Genomic DNA, 25,151 nt, shown 5'->3' with positions numbered 1-25,151 from the left:
TAACGAGAAAGGATACAATTGCATGTTTGTAGCTTTCTTCAATGCCTTCTAGCAAATAGAGATCCAGCAGTGCCTGAAAATGAAAAATCAAGAGTTTTTTAAAAACTCCTGTCTTTCATGAATCATTGGCTTTTGGGTGGGGCTTTGGGGGGTTCGTGGCTGTTTTCAGTGAACATAACACTCACGTGTAAACTAGCAGGTGGGTATTTCCCAGTTCCTCCTTCATCTCTCCGCCACAGCTTCTCAACTTGGTCTCCTAACTGGGAAACCATTCCATCAATCATCAAGCAGTCAGAATCCCATTTTCCTCTGGAACAAAAGGTAGCAAGGATTTGGAGAGTCAAACGCTAATGCCAGCCTCTCAGTGTAACAGATCTCCTCCAGTCAAACCAAACAAAAAAAAGCTCCCATGAGGCAAAGAAAGTGACAAACACACAAAGGCATGATTATGACTTGAAACGCACATGAAAGAAATGTCTGAGTCAGATGAAAGACGTCTGTTAGATCATACTGAATTATTAGAGGAGTTCCAAACAGACATCCTGGAAAGCTCCCCTGCTAAGGGACCTTTTCGTTTTCAGGTTCTCTCTTTTGCTGTCTTACTTGTAGTACAAAGGAAGTGTGAACAAAGTTTTTTATGTGCCAGAAATAACCACTCTCCTACTGTCTAACAGAGGAAAGGGAACAGTATCAAAATACCAGGACTATTCTTTAACGCAAGTCTAATGCCTCCCGTTGGAGTGTCCCAATACACAGCTGTGAGAAGACACCACCACGGAAAGTTCAGATTTTGTTCTCAGCATCTCACTTTTGTTACTGAAAAAAAGTTGTTTTCAGAAAGCTGAGCATACAGGTGAAGTTTAGTGTCATCTTAAGCAGCATTTATGTTTCTATGCACATACCCATTATGTTTCTATGCACAGACCATTACAACCATGGATGGGTGAACCTTTAAAAACTGCTTTCTTCACAAGTCCATCGCAATCTTTGGCTGACTGTGACACTACCCTTTAATTTCCCCGTAATAAGAAGCAGAAAGAGCACACTGGAGGTTGTATGCTTCTAAGGAACACCTGAGCCGGTATGTAAGTTACTTGAGAAGTAAGCTAAGTAAGATGAACTTTAAAGTCAATAGCCACTACACCGCAGCTTGCACCTTAACTCATCTTGCAGCATCCTGTTCTTGTTTGCGGTGCCATAGCCTAAGCTTCGTTAGCTCTTTATTTAGTTTTCAGCACAATTTCCAAAGAAAAATCTATTCTCGTCTAATCCAAGGCATATCACCTATATGCTAGTGAGCTAGTGCAGCAAAGAGAGTTCACGTTCAGCAAGTGACTTTTATCCAACAGCCAGTAGAGTGCTAGGTGTGCCAACTACATCGAACTCTGACTATCTCATCAAATCACACAAATGTACTTGTGATTTAGGCCAATACAGTTATTACCCTTGCTCGCTAGTCAATAAACGAGATGAGGTTTGTTTGGGGTTTAAAACTTGCTTTCTTCTCTGTCCAAAACACCTGTTCTGCGAACACCGTGCTTTGCTGAACGGGAGATCGCTGACCCTATCCTGAACACATGACCTTTTTCAGTAGTACCAAATGATACAGATTGGCCGCTGGATTAAGTACGCTACCAAGAAACGATGATGCCAACAAACAGTACTAAGCAGAGGTATATACAAATATTGTAACACAGGAAAGTAACCTCCGTGTTCAAGAGAACGCATGCATCACTGAAGTGAAGAGGATTGCCGGCAACTGCATTAAGCAGAGCAAATACCAACTGTTGGTAGCAAAGCCACTCACTGCCACTTCTGATTTCGCAGTGGAAGTGTTCTCGAGTTCTCCTGTAAGGCTTACCTTGATAAACGCTCAAGTTTCTGTCGATGACCAGTGTAGTAGCTCTGAATCAGAGGGTAATTGTAGAAAGGTCTACCCAAACGCGCATCATCATCTACAGGCAATAAAGTAAAAGCAAGTTAAAGCAGCAATATCACATTTTGAAACTAAAACGTTTGACTAAAAAGACAGAAGATCATACGAGCTAAGCCTCAAGAAGCACAGGCAAGCCTCCAACTTTGAAAGAAGCCAATCCTCTTTCTGCCTTTGCTAACGGAGCGGTAAGACACAAGACTCAACTCCTTCTTCTCTCAAGTGCCATTTCAAGTTTACAATTGAGGTAGCATTCAGAACACGTACTGCAAACAGAAGCTCACTACAGAAAGGACAATTCTCAAAGGGAATGGTTTCTTAAACATGTCATGTGAGCATCTGTGAGACAATGAAGGCTGACAATAGACTTTATAATCCACCCAAATAAAGAAGTATTGCCGAGGTGTCTTTTTTCCTCAAGCAATGAATAAAAAGTTCCAAACACGCAGGTAATGCCTTTGCTGTAAAAACAAGCATTCCACTATCTCTGGTGGAATAGTAATTTGTTTAAAATCCCAAGTCTTTCAAGCTGTGGACACAAGCAACTCCTTCAAGTCAGAGGCTTATTGCTCTTTCTAAGGATCATCCAGGAAAGAAACTGCTTGCATTATTCTGCACTATGTATTTGAAAAAACCAGTAAAATCTCCGTTTCACCAACAGAACTTCAGCACTGACAAAACATTTACAAAAACATGGCTAAGCATGTGTTCATCGGAATCACTTACTGGATAGTCTCCCTGTTACAAATGTATTACAGTTTATGCTTACCTAAACCCTCTGGAAGGAGACTGGATCGACAGAACCAGATGACCACTCGTGCATACAAAGAAAGGAGGCCAGTTACCACCTGCTTGTTTGTCAAGTCTGTAAAACCTGAAAAAAAGGCATAAGATGATTTTTGTTATCCAATTCCTTTCATTTTTACAAAACCCCCTTCATCATCCCAAATAGAAAGTATAGAAGTAACGCGGTAGAAATCGCGGTCTTTGCATTTCTCACTCTGTGGCACCTTCTTATTTGAAGAAAAAAAACACATTCGCCACCAAACCAAAAAAGCAACCCCTACAAAGAACCAGATTCACTAAAGGTTAGAAGAAAAAAAAACTAAAGCCGGAACTATTAAATACACTCACGAATAAGACATTTGTTTTTCACGTAGCGGGGATTTTTACCGTAGCAAAGGGATAGTCTTCTTTTCCCCTCAATATGCCAAGGACAAGTGATAACGTAAAAAGCTACAGAAGCTCAAGTAACTTACTTCACAAATTACTCATTTGCGCTTCCTTTGTATTTTCTAGCAATTTGCAATACAACATTCGCATGCAATTATGAATTGCTAGCTAAGAATTAAAAGGAATCATTTGCAGCGCTACCACATCCGGTTGCTGGAATCTCCACCCAGCTGCTTACACAGCTTCTTGCTGAATGTAGCCTCCCCTACCCACCTGCATGAACTCCACAACCAACTATTTCCCTGAAATCAACGCATATTAAGTGGTAGTCCCAACTTCTCAGATTTCAGCCCCTTCTCCCAGCTAAATTTGGCTGTCTTCCAATCATCAAAACCAACAGAAGCTCATCTTTCCACACTTACAACTCAAGCATAATTCCAAATCTTAGTAAAACATACCAAAGATTTCATAGATACGATTACAAACCTTTTTCAGTAAGCTCTTGTGCTTCTGTTAGAAAACAGGTTAAGACTGTGCTAAGGTTGCTCAAAAGCAACTGGCAGTGCTGAAGAGACTGTAAGGTCTGCGGGTCAACAAAGTTGCGAGAGCCATCAAACAGCGGAACACCTTTTCAAGAATAAATATTACATCATTAGCCTTCAGAGCAATTTCAGAGTTTCAAAGTACGCTTAAAGAACCCCGTGCAGTACCATATACCGCCACATTCCTGAATAAGCTCAGTCAGAAAGAACCATTTTGTGTGTGCAGAATGACTACACTAGTACTCACATATTTGGTCAAACTCATCTTTTGCATAGATCACTTTCTTCCACGTCCACTCAAGAACAAACTGTAAATTAGCAGCAGAACTTGGCTGCGCTTTAAAAAAAGAAAACAAAAAAGAAATGAATCGACAATTGCAAACTAGAAAAATATATAACGTAAGAACAACGTAAGAAGTATTACCTTCAGATGCCCAATGTTTAATGCATCCAGTCAGCAGTTCTAAAGAACCTGTCTGCACAGCAGCTGACAATACCGCTTCTAACTGCTCCTCCTAAACGTAACCGACAAAATAAACTGAGAATCTTACATGCTTTCAATATCTGAACCAGCAACAGCAAGCGTTTGTTTCTAACTGTACACTCATTCAGACATCACACAGTCCACTAGTACACACGCAGCTAATTCCACATTCCTTTTCTTAACTCTAGCCACAGGCTGCACTGCTTGTTGGTCTGAGAAACACGTTAAGCTTTTCCTCTAACATTTCAACTTACTGAAGGCTGATTCTAACCTTCATTTGCATGCCTCTGCAGTATAGTCTCAGTTTACCGAGTTCCAATTAACTATTTCCGGTAACGTCCTCTGCTAATACCCGTCACGCATTTTGCGCGTAGAAGTTTGCCATCAGGAATGCGTGAAGGGGACAGAGCAAAGACAACGGTGCAACGCTTGCACGGAAACAGGGAAGCTAAGGTCAAGCAGCTTCCTAGACTCTGAAGACATGAAGCAGTTCAGACACCCAAAACTGTATCATTTTCTAAAATGACAGAAGAAGACGTGAAACATTTAAATTCTAATAGGTTTAAATTGTAGGCTGCTCAAATACTGTATTATAATGCAGTGGTAATCCTTGAGAAGGATAACGCACAGCTATGCACAGACGTGCGATTATTAAGTAGCAGCTTATTTCAGCTGGTGTTGTGATACTTCTTTCAGGTGAAATGACCCTTCACAAAATTTTACTTTTGTCTTTTTGGTTTTTTTTCTTTGTTTGTTTTTTTTTTAATGTGTTTTTTTAAACACATTCAAAAGTAGCTTTCCCTTCTAGGCAAAATCATTACATTCAAAGCAATTTCTACACATTGGAATACACATATGATATGTCCATCTTTTTCTGAAAACGGGTTTCAGACAAGGAAACACACCAGATACTACTTACGGTGGCAAACAAAACTCCAAACCCAGCTTCTTGACCCTAATTCTGAAATTTGTCTTACGAACTTTCAAAAGAAACCCCTGCTCAAATGCATAACAAGTCTCTCAATGGTATGGCCACAATTCGGCAAAGGTTATTAAAACACGTCTTGATTGCCCAAGCTATTTCCAAACCGGAGCTGACATCAGAACATCCCATTTGAATGTAAGAGTCTACGTCAGGCTTGCAAAATAAGCAGTCTATGGGCTAGGGCAGCTTGCCAAGAAACTTATTTTAGCTACCACACTGTGCAGAAGTGTTATTTGCCTTAACGCATTTCCACAAATCTGGTGAACGATCCAGTAGACAGGAAGATGAGGGCAGTGAGAAGACCGCTCTCCCCTTCCTACTAATGGCTCCACTGTGTGACGACTAGCTAGCTAATCGTTTAGCTTAGATCCTGCCTGGGTGAAGAGGGGCTGTTCATCACAAAGGCTCCGTCTCTCATGAAACTCTTCAGATGAGAGAGAAAGGTTGGTGCACTGCAAATGGAAAACCTGTGACGAGGGGGGTGCAGTCACTATGGTGGGACAAAGCAGAGAGAAGATAGTGGGTGTCATGAGATAAAGGCAATTCAGGCATTGCAGCAACAAGGGGGCAGTCTAAGCAGAGTAAATTGGGCTACGAGGCTACAGAGGTGAAGATCTGCTTTGAGAGGCTGCAGGAAAGCCTACTGATGAAGGGAAGATGAGGGGGAGCGGTGATGAAGTTGTCGGGCAGAGCTGACGAGAGTAATTGTTTACCACAGCCCAATTCCTTGGAAGCAAGTGATCACGTCTAGTGCAGCAAGCTGATGTTTGCAACAGCTCGCATCCGAGTGAGACACCCCCATAGTCAGCTACTGCACTGAACATAATGCTTTGAGAAACCGATGGGGTGAAGGTTGTTGTGAGGGAAAGATGCTTTATGGTGCGCATGACCAGCACTGCCTGCACGCTTCCTTGTGCGTATCTGTGGCACGGAATTAAGAGATGGGTCTCTCAACGCAGATCTCTTAGTGCTGCCCCCACTCAAACTCGCTAGTTTGGATTGAAGAATACTGTAACTTCTGCTAACTCAAGTCAACACCTGCATTTCAACGCAACTTGCAAATAACAGGAAAATCAGATTATCATGTCTTGTAGCCTCTACAGCCCTGTCAGACAAGATGGATGTACTTCCCCCTTGATTCCCTGATATGCACTCACCTGACTCAAACTGGATGGCTGGACATCAACGCATGTTGGAGACAGCAAGCCAGCTACAAGACACCTGTTGTAGCTATCATGAATGGCTTCACTTATTAAAGGACCACGTTTCTTTAAAAAATTCAAGGCCTGAAACATTAATCAAAAACTACGGATTAAGACAGCAGTATTATTCAGTCACTAAGGTTCTGAATAATCGCTAAGAGAAATAATACAAATGTTCACTTAAGTTGTTAGAAAGCTTGCATCAGTAAGCACTACTATGTAGAGTCTTAAAGACGGCAGCCAAACTAACCGCTACGGTTTATAAAAAATATCCTGTAAAACAAAAGGTCAGCCCTTGCAATGCTTAATTAAGTATTCTCTAGCTTCTCTGTCAATACACAGACCTCTTTTTACCCTGAACACTGACACAAAATATATTCTATCTAAGCTAAAGCTAGCACACAACTTTAAATCACACTTTGGAAGACCCTTTCTGTGCTTGTTTGTGCAGAAGTTGATTTATGTTGGAAACACTTAGTGAGCTGAAATTTAATTCAAAATTATTTGTCACAGGCTGTGCAGTGGCTTGGAACTTTTAATTCGGCCAAGTGCGGGAGAAAAAAAAAAATCATTTCTTCTCAAACAGTTAAGTAATATTTCATTTTCTCCATTCTGCCCCCCTTTTTCAAGTTAATCAGGCATCAAAACCCTAACTCAAGACTATGGAGGCAGTTCCACTGATGGGTAATGCAGAAGTAACAGCCTTCCCCAACTTCCACAACATTTTTGTTCTTGCTCCTACAGCAACGTTGTATTCCGCTCTAGACATTCAATCCCTCAGCGTGCTTCAACAGGAGACAGTGGTAGTTTTACAGTCCCAAGAGTGGACCTAAAATGTTACCATTTGCATAAAACTGGCAGGACACAATTGCAATCATGCGTGTGGATGGGCAGGATGGGCATAAAATAGTCTCCGACACTGAAAGCAGTGCAATAGAAAACATAGGAAAGGTTCATCTCTTGCCATTCTCAATAAAGATACAGTAAAAGATCACCTCCTTCTGGAAGCCGATGCAAGTCATACGAACAACTCCGGAGTTCAGCAAGCACGTACCATCTGCAGAGACAATGAACGTTTGACAGCCTTCCATACTCTCGCACTTAGCTTATGACCAGTTTACGTTTTGTAAATAGCAGTATCCGGAAAGCTGTCACTGAGTACCCATTTTCTTCATCAGATCACTTCCAAACTTATTTTTTTGAAAATAATTACTGCGTGTAGAAATTTTATCTCTAGTGCTATCGAGGTGCTCTGCTCTGAGCTTCAGTTCAACCTCATTTCATTTGATGACCATCACCACTTCACAGGCTACATTACAAAAGCACCAAACCCCAAAACTCAGCAGACTGTCAGATATGTGTCACAGTATTAAACACCTTGCTAGTACAACGTAATCAAGGGTTGGGCTTGTGGGCGTTTGGGGCTTTTTGGTTTTGGATGGGTTTTGAGTGACAAACAATGAACAGGAGAACCAATAAATGGCATTTGACCTCACTTTAAGCTTATCACTACCAAAAGCAGTGAAATACCTACCAAAATTGTAGGAGCTTGGATGAAAAAACTGCTCAGGTGGTGGATGAGAAAGAGCAACTCCCCGACTTAGACTCCGCTCGTGTACCAGAATATCCAAAATGGGGTTTGGAGAAGTCATGCTTATTACAGCATCCAGTGACCACAACGCAAAATAGGGGCAATCATGAAGGAGTTCTTCTGGCCTGAAAGCAAGCAAGTGCATAAGCTAAACACCGACTTTCAAATGATTGATTTGCAGGGATATTGAAAACAACTTAATAAAAATATACCTTAGTGAATCTGGCATTTGAGCATGATACCAGCGATTAATGTCAAATACACCCAAGTAAGCAGATGCTTTTCCCTGACCACATGTATTCACTTGCCAGCTGAAGAGTGATACACTGGTGTCAGGCGATATTACTGTAAAAGACAAGACATTGTTTCTTGTTTGTAGAAAATAACGCTATAGCTGATATGTTTAAAACACCACTTCCTATTTTGGCTTAATTCTGTTATATCACTCACGAAGCACAACACTCACTGAGAACAACAAAAAAAATTTACGGAATAGCAAACATCTCTGTGACAGGTTTCAGTCATACTGCCCCTTCTTCTTGTATCACTCAGCAGGCACTACTAATTTCCAGATTGGACTCAATTACAGGTTTTAAGAATAGCTCCTTTCCAGCACATTCAGAATGAACGAACACAATTATCACACAAAATAAATACAAAAACCCCAAACCCAACAAACGGGAAATTGGAATAAAGATTTTAACATAAAACATTCACAACGTTATACTCCAGTTCTCTCAATAAGTGGAATGGTTTGTCCTCTCTGGGGAGAACGCATTCTCCAGATGTAAGCAAAGGATGTGGTATATCATTTACCCTAGCAGAGTAAGGAAGAAGGCGACAGTTTGTTTGTTTGTTTGGCAAAATGTTTCTCTGTTCTCTGCTGAATTCATCATTACGTTTAGGGATCCTCACACACTTTACTATGTTTCATTGTGAACATCTGTGCCGCTTCCGTTTTGTAGCTGCTGCAAGTGCCTTTGAAGATACCAATTATTTTCATAATTCAGAAGACAGCTTCATTGCTAGCCTCAACCCACATCCAACAGCAGCTCATGTGTGCCTAGAACTTAACTCGAACACATTCTGAATAAAAGCTAATTAGAAACCATCAGAGAAATTACAGGTATTTCTCCATGCCTCATGCTTCATAAAAAGGAGACAGAAAGGGGGTTTGCTGTTCTTATTTTGGTTTGGTTGGGTTTTTTTTTTCGGCTGTGGTGGAGTGGTGGTGTGTGTTTGTTTTTAACAAGCTTTTAGGAGGCACTCTCCTCAGAAACGTGACACAAGTGGAGAAAATCCAACGGTGTTTTTGTTAGATTTTGACACACTGTTGATAGAGGATGGCATCACAAAAGAGATGCAAGTTGCCGCTTCAGGACTAAGTCAAAGATGGTAAACAGAAGTAGCCTAGAAAGATCATGCAAGTGTCTTCTTTGTAAACATCATACATCAGTAAAGGCCAGTAAGAAGAGAGGGAAGGTGAATAATGCAGTCAAAACAAAGGGCCATGGAAGTTATCACTGCAGCAGGCTCAGAAATATGGTCAGAGCATAAGTGAATTTGTAAACCCAGAGACGGACATTTAATTATTGCAAGATAATGAAAGACATCGTAAGAGTTGTAACTGTGTATATGGACAAGGAAAGCTATTGCTTTAAGAACCTGCAGGTGTAGGAACCTATTAGATTTAGAGAGGAAGAAATGGACAGGCAGATCGTAGAATCATAGAGTCGCTTAGGTTGGAAAAGACCTTTGTGTTCATCGAGCCCAACCCTAAACCCAACTGCCAAGTCCACCACCAAACCACGGCCCTAAGCGCCACGTCTCCCTGTCTTTTAAATACCTCCAGGGATGGCGACTCAACCCCGGGCAGCCTGTTCCAATGCTTCGTAACACAGTCAGTGAAGAAATTTTTCCTAATATCCAACCTGAACCTCCCCAGGCGCAACTTGAGGCCATTTCCTCTCGTCCTATCACTTGCTACCTGGGAGAAGAGACCAACACTACACCTCGCTACAGCCTCCTTTCAGGTACTTGTGGGGAGCGGTAAGGTCTCCCCTCAGCCTCCTTTTCTCCAGGCTAAACAACCCCAGTTCCCTCAGCCACCCCCCGTAAGACTTGTTCTCCAGACCCTTCACCAGCTCTGCTGCCCTTCTTTGGATGCGCTCCAGCACCTCAATGTCTTTCTTGTAGCGAGGGGCCCAAAGCCAGGCAGCTTTCCAGCCACTCTTTCCCAAGCCTGTAGTGTTGCATGGGGTTCTTGTGACCCAAGAGCAGGACCTGGCGCTTAGCCTTGATGAACCTCATACAGTTGGCCTTGGCCCATTGAGCCAGCCTGGCCAGATCCCTCCACAGAGCCTCTGTAGACCCTCAAGCAGATCAACACTCCCACCCAACTTGGTGTCATCTGCAAACTTACTGAGGGTGCACTCAATCCCCTCGTCCAGATCATTGACGGAGATATTAAACAGAACTGGCCCCAATACTGAGCCCTGGGGAACACCACTTGTGACCGGCCACCAGCTGGATGCAGATGCAGATGCAGACATAGGTTGGAACAGGGAAAGAAAAATTCAGGTAACACTCCTAAGCCATGGGGAGCATCATCTTACTGTTCAAAGACGACAGCTGGAGGAATAAAACGACTGACAAGCTTCATGCAGGTGACCCCACCATACATCGCTATAGCATGTCAGCAAGCATAAAATACAACTTATTTTTTCCGTTAAAGAAGTCCCCTATAACTTAAGCACCCATTTTTTCTTTTTACATAAGCCCAACAAGCTAGTCTGTAAAGGTATTCAAGACTCACAGACTGGGGTACAGAACAGCATTCATTGCTTAGATTCCAAAACTACTTATTTTAGAATAACCAAACAGGGACATTAGAACAAACCTGCATTAACGCTATCCTCTCCGTCGACACGTTTGGGAAGTTTTTCTACAGTCTGACAGCTAAGTAATTTAATATCGCTGGCCTGCCCGCTCAAGGGAAAGACTCCACCTGCGAGACCTAAACTGTATCTTTCGACACAGTATTCCAGACCCTGGGGAAAAAATAAAAGGAGAGAGAAAAGGCCATTTTGAGATAAAAACATACATTATAGCTAAATATAAAAGAATGTATATATGTATAATATAATATGCATATAATATAATATGCATATTGTACCGTATATTTCCCATGAGCTTACTTCTGATGGCAAATAGAAACTACATCTGACATGCAAGAGAATGAAGCGTCAAATAGTAACGGGCTTTGCACATTTTCAGAATTTAGCATTTCCCTAGCTAAAATTTGCTCTGAAGTATGCACAGTTCATTCTACTTTGTCAAGCAACTTTGGAAATAACAGACATGTGCAGAGTAGATAGGAAAAATCTAAACCATCTCTTTGAAACACTAGCATGAAGCCTAAGCAAAGAATCCCATTTTTATTACAGAAGGAATAATCACCAAACACAGTTTATAATAAAAGATGTCCTGAACAGGTCCACCATGCCAAAAGACCCTTTCATCAGATAAAGGACTACAACTCCAGATGTCCTGAACAGGTCCACCATGCCAAAAGACCCTTTCGTCAGATAAAGTACTACAGCTCCATCAACCTCTTGGAGACAAATTTTCACCGCTAGAAATTTCAACTTTTATTCATCCGTGAAGAGCCAGTCCCCCCGCAAAGTTAGGGCTGAGGAGAAGGGAAAAAAGATATCAAATGACTCCTGCCTAAGACAACTTCTGAAGCAAAACAGCGTATTTTAAATTCTCCGCTGGGGCAAGCAAATCTAAGTTAAGGAACTCCACTGCGTGGAAGATGTTAAATAATGACTTTATTGACCCATAAAATCTGAAGACAGTTTTCAAATGAGATGCACTCGTCAGACTCTGATGTGGACGTGGAGGCTGTATACTCTATCCACCTGCAAGCATCATGTAGGACAAATGTAAAGGTGCGCTCCATGACCATGGCTGGATGCACTAGATTTCAAGCTTTCTTTCAAGCTTCTGTGAACTCTCTTCAACGAACAAGGGTCAACAGCAGATTCCTCCTCCTTTACTCCAATTTGGCCCGGCAACTGGGAACAACTCTTAAATTTTCTGCCACGGAAGACAGACGAGAAACTTGACTCAGCCAGTCACGCAGGCAGACAGTCATGTAGGACTGACCAATCTGTGACTACAGGGAAGTATTCCGACACTCCCAGTGTCCTCTGCAGAACACAGATCCTGTACTAATGCTTCTTCTGGGTTTTTTTCCGGGGGGTGGGAGTTGTTTGGGGGGTTTTTTGGCAGTAGGTGTTAGCAAGTCTTGGTATGAAGCTACATGTGGGAGTGGCTCATCTGGAAGCTAGCTGAAGAACCTGACTTTTCCCCCCAGAGGTCCAGCTGTTTAGTTCTCTCTTCAACTACCTTGTGAGATTGGTTCCTGTTTCAACCTTGCACAACGCTCATCACAGGAACGCAGGAACAGCAGGGGAGCAAAATATCTCAACGGCAGAGACTGGTGCCTGACACCTCTTAGAAGCCTGTGAATGTATTACTGGTTGCACTGTCTGTAGAGGGTTAAAAGTCTTACACTAACGACACCACAGCTTTCTCAGGTCACAAACGCAAACCACATTATTTAATCACTTTGTGTGCTTTTTTTAAAACTGGAAATTTTAGTAGACCCATTTTTCAAAGCTGCTGAAACATTTCAACCCTCTGAGGTGAAATCTGACACTCGTCGCACCTTTTTCAGGAAAATAAGATGGCCAAGACAAAGCATTGACAAATAGTAAAAGGTCCCCCATTTTAACATTAAAGCGTTGAGACAGAACAAAGTAGCCACGCAAGGAATGGATATCGACGACTGGGTTTTCTTCCAAAGCAGCACACAGTACAAGGTATTGTCTTTGCCACCGCTAAGACTGTAGCTACAAATAACTTTTTTTAAAAGAGGATAAAGCAAAGCAGAAGTTCAAAAGTGAAACTGGAGAACGATTAAAGCATCTTTCTCCTGTCGACCTGCCAAAGTGCTTAGAGCACTACAAGAGATGCAGCAGTATAAAACATGCCCAAGAAGACTCAGCAAAAGATTGGGTTTTCGGTCACCTCTGAATTTTGATGGTAAAAATCACCCCTGACAACTTAACTGATACTCACATAGACAAAATCACTATTTTCATCTTTTCACATACGTGCACGCCTTACCTCATACATGACTTGTCCTGGGGCCAAGCGTTTTCTGTCACCAAATGCTAACTGCAACAGATGTAAACTCACGACGTCACCTTCACTGGAAAAGGTAGAAATTATGACATTTGATTACAAAGCTGCTTTAGAGGCCTTGTTATCATTTTACTAGATCTAGACTGATGTTTTCTTGCTGAAAAGTAAAACACCACTTCCCAAACCATCAGATAACTGGTCACGTGCAGCCGCTACAACACAAAGGAGGACATTTGGACACTAACAGCTTCAGGGGCAAATGCTAACCATACAGTTTGAAAGCTTTAATATGTTGTATGGACTACAAATTGTTGCTTTAAAGTCAAACTTAAAAAGGCTGCCACTCTGTGAACGGCTGAGCTGATTAAATAGCTTGCTGATGCTGAAAGAGAGAGATCTTTCTCCCCTTCCCTTCCCTTCCTTTCCCTTCCCTTCCCACCCCATCAAAGTTCCAGCCCCTCTCTTGCATACACACACTGCACCCTTCCACATACTGATTCGGGTCATTAGCCCAGCAGGAAACCATTGACTTTGCTGCTGAACAGTGATCGGTCTCTGCCACTGCCAGGTGAGCTGACCTGGCTCACAAAGGCTCCAAAGACGGCGCAAGTTGGCACAAGGTAATCCGCAATACTGTCACCTCCCTCCTTTAGGGGCAGCCGGCTGTCATATCGGCACGTTTAGCGCTCGAGATCTGCAGCCCCAAGTACTTTTAATGGTATTTTAATACCACGGTGCGAGTACCAAACAAATGGTGAAGCAGTCCTCAAGAAACAAAGGAAATCGTTTAAGAATGCAAGCACAAAAATACAGCCACTGTTGCTTTGCCTTCTTTCAGAAGGTAGGCACTAGTAGGTCCCTCTTCACATCTGTTAAATCCTGTAAAAATTGCAGTGTAAGCTTAACACCTTCCACACCTGAGAGAATCTCCTGCACAGCTACATAAACAAAACAAATATACATGTATCAACGGTATGTGAACAAAGATACAAAAAAATTTAAATGCAGTCAGTGGCTTATAGTAACTTTTTATTCACCTGTCTTGTGTAGACTGAACAGCCCACAAGTAGCAACAATTGCGAGGATCATTCTCAGGCTCCTGAAAAGTAACAGCATAGACAGGAATCCTTCCTCCTTCAAGCTGAGAGTGGTGCCTACGTGGTTGGGGGAAAAAAAAAAAAAAAAAAAAAAAAAAGAAAGAAAAAATGAAAAAAAAAAAGGAAAAGGGGAAAAGAGAGAAAAATAAAAACCTGTGAGCCTACGATGGGCCCTAACTGTTTGTAGAAGGGTAGAAGCATCTTCTGAGAAAAAAGCTTATCTTTCCATGCTTATCCTCAAAGTACAGAAGGTCATACTTCCATCTCAGACAAGTGAGTCAGGGAAGCGACTACTTTTTATGCAACAGTCAAGAGCTGAGGAAATTACTGTCCATCAAATGCAATAACCTGGGGTTATATCCTCCTCCGCCTAGGGAGGAAGAACAGAAATGATTACTTCAGCTGCCAGGCAAAAGATTGTTCCTCCTGTTCCAGCCGACTTCAATATTGAACTTAAAATGCAGCCTATCTTCTGAACAAATTTAAGACAGTGCCAAACCACAAGTACTTGCTCATTTCTTTACTCGGATGCTACGTAAAGCATTTTTCCTCCAGACTTCTGAACCTTACGTGTACCTTCACAATCTATTCTTGCCACCCAGTTAGTCCTCCACTGCCTATTTATGCATCCAACAGTTTCTGGTGAGTCACTGCAGGTTTGCTTAAGCCAATCCCTATCTGAATTTGGTCACATATTTCACGTGTGATTGCCCTTTGGCAGATATAAAATCGTCTCTTAATTTTTCTATTGCTTCTAGATTTACATGCCCCTTATCCTCGTCTCCAAGTGTTCCAAGCAAATTTTCATTCACACGCAACGTTGCCTCGGAATGGGTCAGTCCCCTGTTTTGGACAAGGCTGACATGTAGGAAAGAGTATCTTTTCAGGCACGGATCAGCTATTGATTTTTCGTGTCTCACTAGTTTCATCCTGGACACTTTAAAGAATATTATCACCAAACCCACATTATTAACATACGTAAGCTTCTCAATCTATGCCCTAACTGCAGTAGCTGGTTCTGAAAAATCATTCCTAAAATCTGGTTCATCAAAACACACACATTTCCTGGCTTCACTGAACACTACTGATCGGACAAAGCGTCTTATAAAAATGAGCTCTATCGCATCCTAAACTGCTTGACGTAACCCAAAGAAGCATGCTTTCCACAATCCCTCGAGCCACAGGCACAAGAAGGAAAACAATCCTAGTCCACTGGGGAGAAGGCGGTCCACTTAATCCACGTATGACTTTTCATAGTTATTTCAGAAGAGGATTTCTAAACATTCCAAGACTATACCCAAAATTTCAGTCCCTAAAAAAGTTCTCTTTCATGAACATGCTTCCGTAAGCAAACAATTGAGACCCCTGCACCTCCGGGCATGGCCAGGTGTAAAGGCCTACTTACTCCCTCTTCAAAGTTTTCATATTCCACAGTGACAGGCAGCCATCTGAAAAACCCACAACGAGCTGATTGCTTCTGCTTATGTAGTACAGCGTTGATATTGCTGTTCCTGAAGGATTTTGTAGTTGAAAGCAGAGATGTCTCCCTTCTCTGGTCACAGCTTCTCTTCTTTGTGGAACTTCAGCAGGAATTCTAGTGACAACTTCTAGACCTACACACACAAAACCACGCCATGAATTAATGTGTCAGGCCATTTAGGCTGCATTTTGAACACTGACGTGACAACACGTCTCATCCAATTCTACCGGCCCAGGCAAAATACCCATTTATGCAACGCTTTCTTTTGTATGTTTCCAAAGAACAGAAGAACTCTCTGATCGGACAGGTGTTCTCACTCGTATTTTAAAACCAGGTAAAAGCGTAACCTTCGTAGACAAATTCTTCCTGGACTCTGTAAATCAAGCGTTTGGGCCTCATGATGAAGCTGTCTGAAGCGACACCAACTCCTGAAGCCACTCTTGTAATAGCCAAAACAGCGTATGCAATCCGAATATGCAAATTAGAGATTTCAGTCATCCAAATGCACGGTTTTTGACAAGTCGGATTCATTTTAACAAGCAATTTTAATTTGCCCCAAGTCAATTCACAGAAGCAGAAGAACATTCCCAAGAAATAGGGCGCCTCTGACACAACTTCCTCTCAGGCAGCTGCACTGACTCACGTGGTAAAATTCCTACACCTCACTGGCAAGCATCATAGTGACATACGGATCTTGGTGGCAGGGGGGCATTTATAACATTAGGAGGAGTATTAAGCCACTCCCATTTTTAATCAGGTCAGGACTATACCAAGTCAAACCGCCATCTGTAACCAGCAGTCAGAAATGCCTGCACGCTAGTGTCTTCCAAGTGGGATGCATATTGTTTATACACAAGTTTTCTTACTCTCAAATTCAAGTTTAAAAACTGCAGGCTTACCCGATGCTTCTATTTCATTCTGACTGCAAGAGAAATCATCCAAACAAAGGTCCACCAGAAGCAGATGACCAACATCTGTAGCCACTGCTGCCACTCCAAAGAGCCATCGCAGACTCTGATGTAGGTGCCGAGTGCTCACGCTGGGTCCTCCGTGATTAGTTATGGGTTCTATAGCAGTTACCTACAGGAAAACTGCAAGCTAGCATTTAAGCTGTTTGACAAGCTAAACAGAAATCATTCAAAAGTGAAGCCGGAATTAGCACATCAGAAACAAGAAAGTAAATACAGAGGACCACAAGACTTAAAAGCAAAGCATTGTTTCCAGTTATATCAAGAAAAAAACAATATAGTGAATCTTGATGTTCTATTAACTTGCACTGATTCTTGTTCACATTAAGATAATGAGACTAGGGGACATTACATCATCGGACTTCCTGGCTTATAGAAGACAGAAAAAAATGAGTAACATTCCACCAGCCTCTCCCATCTACACAAACACAATATTCAATAAGCAGAGATTCAAGGACTGCAGGTTGAAAGTCAATCTTTCAACAATCCGTCAGGTAACTCCCTAACGGCTCTTCTTTCCTACCCTAAGTCAACATAAAAATCTGTTCTGCTCTAAAGCCACCTGCTTGCTAGTCTGAGATTCAGGGGAATGTGTCTAAGTCATTTACAGCACAACTACGGAAGTTTCAGGTATTTTAAAGACAGTATTTCTAACGTATATAGAAACCAAGCATTTCCGAAATGTACGTTACAGACACTGGGAACAGCGGGGGTTTTTTTTCTTTTTCACTCTGGCCAATAAAAGATAGTTCTCAATGCCTTTTTGTGGCAGTGGAGAATTAGGTAACTATGTGCTCTACCATAAACCCAGAAAACTTGTTTTACGATCAGTAAGCTCAAAAGATAACGGTACCGTTAAGCCCAAGAGTTTGCACCAGGGCTCTCTTGACTGGATACTCTGAAGTGACAGTCTGCACTAATGCAAGATAGAAAAAATACCGCCTACAAAGAGACGCTCCAAAGCTTCTCCTGAAACAGGATTACGCAGCACCTGACAACGCAAAAGCTTCGTTCCTCCGATTAAAGTGGACGTACCCTTCCTGGGAGAACAACTGCTTTAACCACTCTCGATATTCCAAGGTCGTACAGACAGAGAACACTTCCCTCTGCTTCTTCCAACCCAACCAGCAGTCCCGTTCTCTTCTGCCAGGAAAAATCCTTTACCACACGAATGGTGGGAGGCTGTTTCTTTACTCCACGGAAACGGTAAGCAGAGCGCCGCTCTCCCGTCACAGAGCTCACTACCTCCAGTTGAGGACCACACGCCAACCATGCCAAGCCGTTTCTCCCTGTAAGAGAAAAGAAAGCTGACTAAAGCAAATTTCCAATACAAGACTGAAAACAACTGAAAAATCACAGCCACTGCCCCTTTCCTTCAATAAAAGTACCCAAAAGGGAAGACCGACTTCCCTAGTTGTGGTCAATTATTCAAAATCACCCATGGAGATCCTCCAGCACAACCTCTCAATATCAACAACCTTATTCTTTTGCATTTCTACTTGTCATTCCCGCACCGAAGGATTTTGACTGTTTGGGATGAAGATGACAACATATCGATCTAGAGTCTTCATCCCATATTCAGCTTGTTTTGGCTAGAAATCGTCTAAATACACACGGGAATACGAGTCTTAAAGCACACTTCAAAGATAACAAATCTAAACCAATTCATTTCTAGTTTATTAATTTTACTTGACACACGCCTACTTGGGGCAGGGATTTGGACGGCAGCAAGAAATTATCGTCAAATGGGCACTGCATGAGTAAATCTAATCTTTTACACGGGCTGACGACAGAAAGAATTTAACACATTTTGTTTCACTGAACAAACTCGGAGGAAGTATTAACTCAATTACTGCACTTTCAGTCAGGTAGATGGATTCCACCTGGTCTAACAGAGCCTAGACAACCAGATAGGCACCCAGCTAGCTCTACTTGCGGATCACCTAGGAAGTCAACTACCTAATCTGCTTAGCCACTTTCAGCAGCTCTCCCTGGGTACTCATCTGCACCCTGTTAAATACGTCGGAAATATGGCTGCAGCGCTTAACAGTGTTATCCTCTTCCTTTGCTGTTTGTATTCAGACTAGGAAAAGAAAAAGCGGGGGGGGGGAGGGGCGCGCCTCTGTAACGTTGTAGAAGAAGAACTAGTTCGGCATGTGGTGTTATGATGGTCGTAGAGCTTGAGCTGGTACAAATAAATAGGGCCCAAAACAACACTGTTACTTTTTTGAAAACTGCCTTTTATTTAATTAAAAATTGAGTGAGCACGACATTGAGGAAGGCCCGCTGACTCAGCATGCTTAACTAAATTATTTTAATAGCACAAGACTGGTGAAGGTTGCTGTAATTTCAAAGTTTAACTATACTAGTTTTAAGGGTTTACTATTAGCATTTGTAATAGTTAAAACTTCCTTCCTGTTCTCTCGAAACCTGATGCATCTTAACAGCACCAGCCTGACACAGTCGATACTGTGACCCTGTGCTTCAGGTAACCTCCAGGCAATAAGAACTTCAGACCGAGACCAAATTTAAAGCAGAATGCTCACCTCCAGAAAACTTCCCGCTCAGCACAGAACCTAGGGTTATCTCATCTTCCCCAAGTGCCTGAGTAGTCACCTCTGGAAACTGCAGCAGACTGCTCGTTACCTGAGCTGATAGGTCTCGCATTCTTCACTGTAAATAAAGAAAAAAAATGCAAAAACAGACTCATGTCAGCCATAACTGAGATGTGCTTTTTGAGATTGACAGAAGTTTCATCAGTATGCCGCAAGTAATCTCCTATACAGCTCCTGTAGCTCTTTTCCTTCAAAAAATGCCACTCAGGACAGTTTTTGATCTCACAGCAGAGCAAAAGGAGAATCCCTTTACTTTTCGAATGCCTATGAGATCACCAACAAAAAGTGACACAGGGGTACTGATAAGGTCAATAACAGGAAAAAAAAACAATACACCGAGTTCAAGTCTACTCAGACAGGTTAGTAAGATGTGATGTGAGAAAAAGCATATTTCAATTAGCACTGCAGTAAGAGGTATGAGTTTCCATTTGTCCTTGCTCTTGATTTTGTACCTCATTATTTATTGCCAATTGTCTTCTAGTAGATTTCGGGCATCATTTGTGTCTCGTTCACTTCTTGTGTGTTTATTTTGAACTTTAAGGAATACTACATTCTTAACTACCTTCACTCTCAAACTCTTCCAGAAAATGTACTGTTGATGTTTCCACATGACAAGCGATACAGACTTTCATAGCTCATCAGCTGGAAAGTAGTTTTCCATACACTTATCACCTGAACATAACACAGCACCTTAAAACACGGATTCTTTTCTACACTTAAATCCCCATATTCCTTATTCCAGTCCTTTCCTTCCTATTGCCAGTCCTTATCACATCTCTGCACTATTTTACAAAAACTTTGAGGCCTTTCAGTTTCCACACCTCTATCGGTGCTCCACAGACAGTTCACGTTTCACTATGTCAAGACAGATTTTTGGGGGGGGAACTTAAAAGCTCAGGTGACTTACAAGATTGAATAGGAGGCTAAATAAGAGATATTCCACACACGTGGAAATACAAACTACTTTAGCTCACTACGTTTTGCAAGTTCTATGGGTTATTGAAAAAGCCTCCGGAAGACAAGACAGGTTCAAGCATCTCTTCAAATAGCACTGCTTTCTCCATGGAGTCTCAGAAGGAAGATATTCTACGTAGCTCGCCATTCCTGGGCGTTACACATGCTGACCAACTCGGGCATCAAACAGAACCCTTACCCTACGCCACAAACCAGTACAGCCAGCCACTTCAATGGGCACACAAAGCCTATTGCATTAACTGTAGCACACATGTTCTCCCGCAAACAAAGTTTTATGGTTGCTTCTTCCAGCGTGCACTAATAACCTATTTTCCTTACGGCACAGGAGGTTACAGCTAGTTCTGAAGACCAGACTCTGGGAGCAACACAAAGTTACTAAAGGGAAACGCTTATAAATAATACCATTTACACAAATTGTACTTCTGTGGAGAAAGGTCATGCTCTAAAGCCTGGGCATTGGAATCTACTATTTTTCAGGTCACAAGCACTCTACCTGAGAACATGTTCCAGTATCTTCTGCCAGCATGAAAACAACGAGCGCGTGAAACACAGGCAGTGTAAGCCAGGGTCCCGCACTAAGCGCAAGTCAACCTTCGGAAAAAAAGGTTGCCAATGGCAAAGCCAGTATTGCAGGACGCTGCTGCAGCCGGCCAGCCTGACCGCCCTGCCAGCATTCACAACTAGCACAGGTCAAGTTCCAAGTGGGACAACTCATTTGCAGTAGTTTTCTCGCGTTTGCTTTTTGGTACTTGTCATCCTTTCACAGTGACAGCGGGAGGAACTTTTGCACTGCATCCAGGGGCTCCAGAGAGTAAAAAGCCCTGCAGTTTGACCAGCCTTCCGGCTCAGTTTAATTGTAATGATTTAATCAATATGTTTTATCAGTAACCCATAATACCAAATACAAATACAGATCTATTGGGTTGGTGAATAGCATCTCTCAAAGGCCTTCAACGTCCAGCTGTTTTGATAGGTGCCTTCAGCAATACCGTGATGCTGAATAAGAAAGGAGGAATGACCAGAGAAGATTATCACGGGAAGAAATTTCAGAAGAGGAAGAACAAGAGTCACCCTGCGTCACCCTGCCTTTGCCACTGCCTACCTGGACAGGCCAAGAGCACAGAACTTTGCGTGGCCAAATTGCACATCAAATTTTAAGATACTCTACTGGGGAGAGTTGAGCGTAAAAACAAACCGCTCGCCACCCCAAACTCCCCACCAAATCAGAAAGAATTCTTCTCTGGTGGAAAGCTCACACCTTGACACAGTGTACTCCTGCCTACAGTACACATCAAATGTGCTTATCAGGCCCATACCACCGCTAAGAACCACCAAATACGTAACACTCCAACGCCCGGACCATTCATGCAACTTTAAATTTAATTCCGCTGCAGTTATTAACTGCGTAGAAAAGCACGTGAAAACGCTAGACCATCAGGCATGCCCAGGTTTCCGCCAGCACGCCAACGGGCGTTTGAAACATTTTGTTCCTAGACATCTGGCTTGGCAATATGGAACTAGGAAGATAAACTCCACAATAAAGCCTGAACTGTATATACAGTGACCTGGCTATTAGGATGTTTTACTTGCATCATTCTGCTAAGTTAAACCAAGGATTACTGGCAAATCCACACAGTGGGAAAATAGTTAGACAGAACTAGTTAAAGGCGTGAAGCCTCTCCTTTAAGAGAGATATCCAACACTAACTGCATTTCTGCTCTCTTTGAAAACAACTACAGTCACATTCCTCCTTCTGTCTGGTAGGAAACAGATCAGTGTAAAACGCCACAGGCCTACTCCATGTTCAGGAGGAAGCCAGAATCCAACCTCCCCGCTGTATCCTACACCAAAGTGGTCTGTGCACAAGTTGCCAAAATTACCGTTCTTCTTCACCCTTGCTACTTATGACCTCTAAACGCCATGAACTGTTCCCAAAGAAAGGAACGTGCCACAAGTCATAGACTGATGACAGATTTCTGGATTAAAAATCCCAAGGGAAAAAAAAAAAAAAAGAGAAATTACATATTCAAGTGGAATCACATACAGCCAAGTCAGAGTTCTGCGATGTCAGTTCTGACTGACGGTAGTCCAGGAAAATCAAAGGCCAACAATGTTACAGGCTTACTGAAGAAAAAGCTAAAAATACGCTCAGTCGCAGCTGAAGATACGGTTTCACAAAACACGTTGCCTTCACTGCCGCCGGAAGAGAGGCCTTGCTGCCGCCTCCCATCTCTCCATCTGCTCCTTTGTTCTACTGCTGTATTCCTGTGGCTTACCTGGCACTGACTTGAGCACTTTTTAGAGCACTTTACGAGCCAGGTTAACTGCCTAAGCAGACGGGAAACGAACCCAGAAAAGTAGATAGTTTTCCACCAGCTTAGAGAGTTAAACCGGCTGGCAGAGAGAACTAGCAAGCATGAAAGTTGGCACAAGGAAGGAGGCAGGACAGTGCGTTGGGAAGAAGGAGAGGGAATTTGTCCGTCTCCATTTTGTGGCAGTCAGCCGTTATGCTAGCTCATACACGTGTGAAACTACACACGCGGTTTGCAAGGAGAGCTGCAGAGCCCTTTCCTTTTAGAAAGGACACCACCCGAGACACAGTCAGTCAACTTTTAACTCCCTCGTGCACGTAGAGACTCACTGTCTCACTGAGAAAGGCTGCAGCTGACGGGCGTCATTCATTCAGCCAGATGTGGAAGCTAAAGCGATTTCAGGGAGCTGCTACCTGCTGATCAGAGAACGGACAACAGTGTGTGACACGATTCAGGTCACATTCTCCAAGGAAACAGGACAAAGAGTGGGAAGAAGCCAAAGAAGAAGAAATGGAAGAAAAACTAAGTCCTTTTGAGAAAACCAGCATCCACTTTGTTGAATAACAGGTAAAGATGACAATGGCAGAATTTTTTGAATTATTGTTAACGACTGGTTCAATGACATTTTCCCCAGAAAAGCAGGAGGCAGCTCACAAGCGCTGGAGGAGCAGTGGATGGAAAAGACACTTTCTGCACCTTAGTAGTCGGGTTCAGTGAATTTGCGCTTTGCCATATTTTACTCTTGCCGAAAGAAGATTTAGTGAGCGAGTTAGCAGGTGACTTTGTGAGTACCACCGGGTCATTTCTTTCCCACTTAGGCAGAAACACCCCCCCACCCCGACGCTTTAGGCAACCACCCTACATTTAATCCAAAGCCTAAGTTCTAGTCTAAAAAGCCACTAGCATAACAGAGACGGTCTGTATCGGAACTCCACAGCCAGGCTTATTTCGCTCAAGTGCAGCCTACAGATTCTCTTGCAGAGTTTGTGCGGATGCTCCACAAGCCCAAACCTACAGCAGAAGGTGAGGAGAAGGAAGAATTTCAGCTCTCTAGCCCAACAACCCCCAACAGCTAAGACCATAGATTTGACTTCCCTTCAAATGAAAACACAAACAAAACCAACACAGCTCAGAATTTGACACTGCAGCCAGTTTACCCAGCCACCTCCTATGGCTATTCTCTAACACAACCATACTTTCATTCAAGAGTCGCAGCCCCTGTCTAACGTGGCTAAGCTAGCAAAAGTTCCGAAAGTCCCTTCTGAACTTACGCTCTTTTTGCATTGCTTGGCGTACCTGGACAGACAGACATAGGTGCTAAGTGTCTCAGTACAGAACACGCGCGCAGCCTTCCTAAGAGAGGGAGACAGCAGCTGACATTTCTAGCATACCACACCGGTGTGCCGTCGCCCCGGTGCTCGCCCCTCCCAGCACAAGTTCTAGAATCACAGAATCACGAGGAAGAGAACTTCCAGAAGTTCTCTTCTGGAAGAAGGCGGCCTTCCAGAATCACTGGAGGTCATCTGGTCCAAGCCCCTGCTCAGGCAGGGTCACCTAGAGCAGCCTGCCCAGCACCACGTCCAGACGGCTTCTGAGCATCCAGCTCTGAAACGTACTTGGACAAACAGCAACCTGACAAGCTGAACCGCAAAAACATTGGCAACACGTGCAACAGGCCCAGGCTTTTGGTGACTCTCTCCTACCAATTTAAGTATTCTCTCCACCACACAGGTGAAAAAATACCACACCAGCAAAGGCTTGTCGCCATTACTTCTCTAAAACTGTATCCAACAGCTTGCTAGGGAGAAGACACAAAACTAATAGAAGCCCGATTAAGTTCATTTCACCGTCTTAAAAAAGCACACCCCAGGCAAATCAATGCAGGAAAACGAGCCGATGCAGTAAGTGGATGAGGAGCTGTCCTCAGCAGAACAGGGTACTGTCCTGTGTGCCCAAACACCTGTGACAGCTGCCAGCCAAGACTGATGCCATCATCCAGACCGATGGGCCTAAGGCGGCACTTGAACTACCACGTTTAGCCGTACACCCTACACGGGGTTCAGCATTCCCGACAGAATTCAGCCCCTGAATTTCCCCTAGTTTTACCAAACACCATCAGCAAGCAATTACTAGAGCTGAAGGACTGACTCCACGCTTCCTTCTACTGGCAGAAGCTCCAGACCTCGAGTCAGGAAGAAATCAAGCACTTTTGTTTAAGTCAGCAACTTTGCTGCGTGATGCAGGCTTCATGCAAAAATCAAGAGACCCCCACAAAACGCGCGGGATTCCTGTAAAGCTCTGCTCTCCCCATTAAACCCAGCCCTCTTCCCGCAATCAATCGCCGCTCTATGCAGAGAGCCAATTTCCCAGCTCCTCTGTTTGGCAGTTACCCATGTTGAAGCAATAAAATGGTCTGTGAAAAGCAGCTGGGAGGGGAGCAGCGTATGGCCTTTCAGTGAAGGTGTGCCTTGAACGACTTATTCATCAAGTCACCATCAGGCCCCTTCTTTCCCAGAGCAGCCCGTCATGCACTCCTTGGCTCTTACGCACCGCCACAGCCTCCTACTGAAATGCTTCTGG

At 43.1% G+C, this 25,151-nt stretch overlaps 1 protein-coding gene across 1 annotated transcript in view; it reads right to left on the bottom strand.

Moving 5' to 3' along the window:
* The window catches only part of LOC138688803 (protein ELYS-like), a 36,984-nt gene extending 17,648 nt beyond the window's left edge, over window positions 1-19,336 (bottom strand). The window contains exons 1-18 of the mRNA XM_069801327.1: window positions 19,216-19,336; window positions 17,705-17,958; window positions 16,601-16,781; window positions 15,627-15,834; window positions 14,162-14,278; window positions 13,107-13,191; window positions 10,810-10,960; window positions 8,123-8,255; window positions 7,854-8,035; window positions 7,315-7,376; window positions 6,275-6,403; window positions 4,073-4,163; window positions 3,896-3,985; window positions 3,593-3,733; window positions 2,703-2,807; window positions 1,862-1,955; window positions 186-309; window positions 17-73 (exon numbers count right to left, since the gene is read on the bottom strand). Coding sequence (XP_069657428.1) covers window positions 17-73; window positions 186-309; window positions 1,862-1,955; window positions 2,703-2,807; window positions 3,593-3,733; window positions 3,896-3,985; window positions 4,073-4,163; window positions 6,275-6,403; window positions 7,315-7,376; window positions 7,854-8,035; window positions 8,123-8,255; window positions 10,810-10,960; window positions 13,107-13,191; window positions 14,162-14,278; window positions 15,627-15,834; window positions 16,601-16,781; window positions 17,705-17,958; window positions 19,216-19,336 — 2,325 coding nt within the window. The remainder of the gene's footprint in view (window positions 1-16; window positions 74-185; window positions 310-1,861; window positions 1,956-2,702; window positions 2,808-3,592; window positions 3,734-3,895; window positions 3,986-4,072; window positions 4,164-6,274; window positions 6,404-7,314; window positions 7,377-7,853; window positions 8,036-8,122; window positions 8,256-10,809; window positions 10,961-13,106; window positions 13,192-14,161; window positions 14,279-15,626; window positions 15,835-16,600; window positions 16,782-17,704; window positions 17,959-19,215) is intronic.
* Between the last annotated feature and the right edge of the window lie 5,815 nt (window positions 19,337-25,151).

This window comes from Haliaeetus albicilla, chromosome 13 (genome assembly GCF_947461875.1).
Source record: "Haliaeetus albicilla chromosome 13, bHalAlb1.1, whole genome shotgun sequence".
NCBI lineage: Eukaryota > Metazoa > Chordata > Aves > Accipitriformes > Accipitridae > Haliaeetus > Haliaeetus albicilla.
The sequence above is the reverse complement of the archived record's forward strand: the minus strand, read 5'-3'. Positions and strand labels throughout refer to the sequence as shown.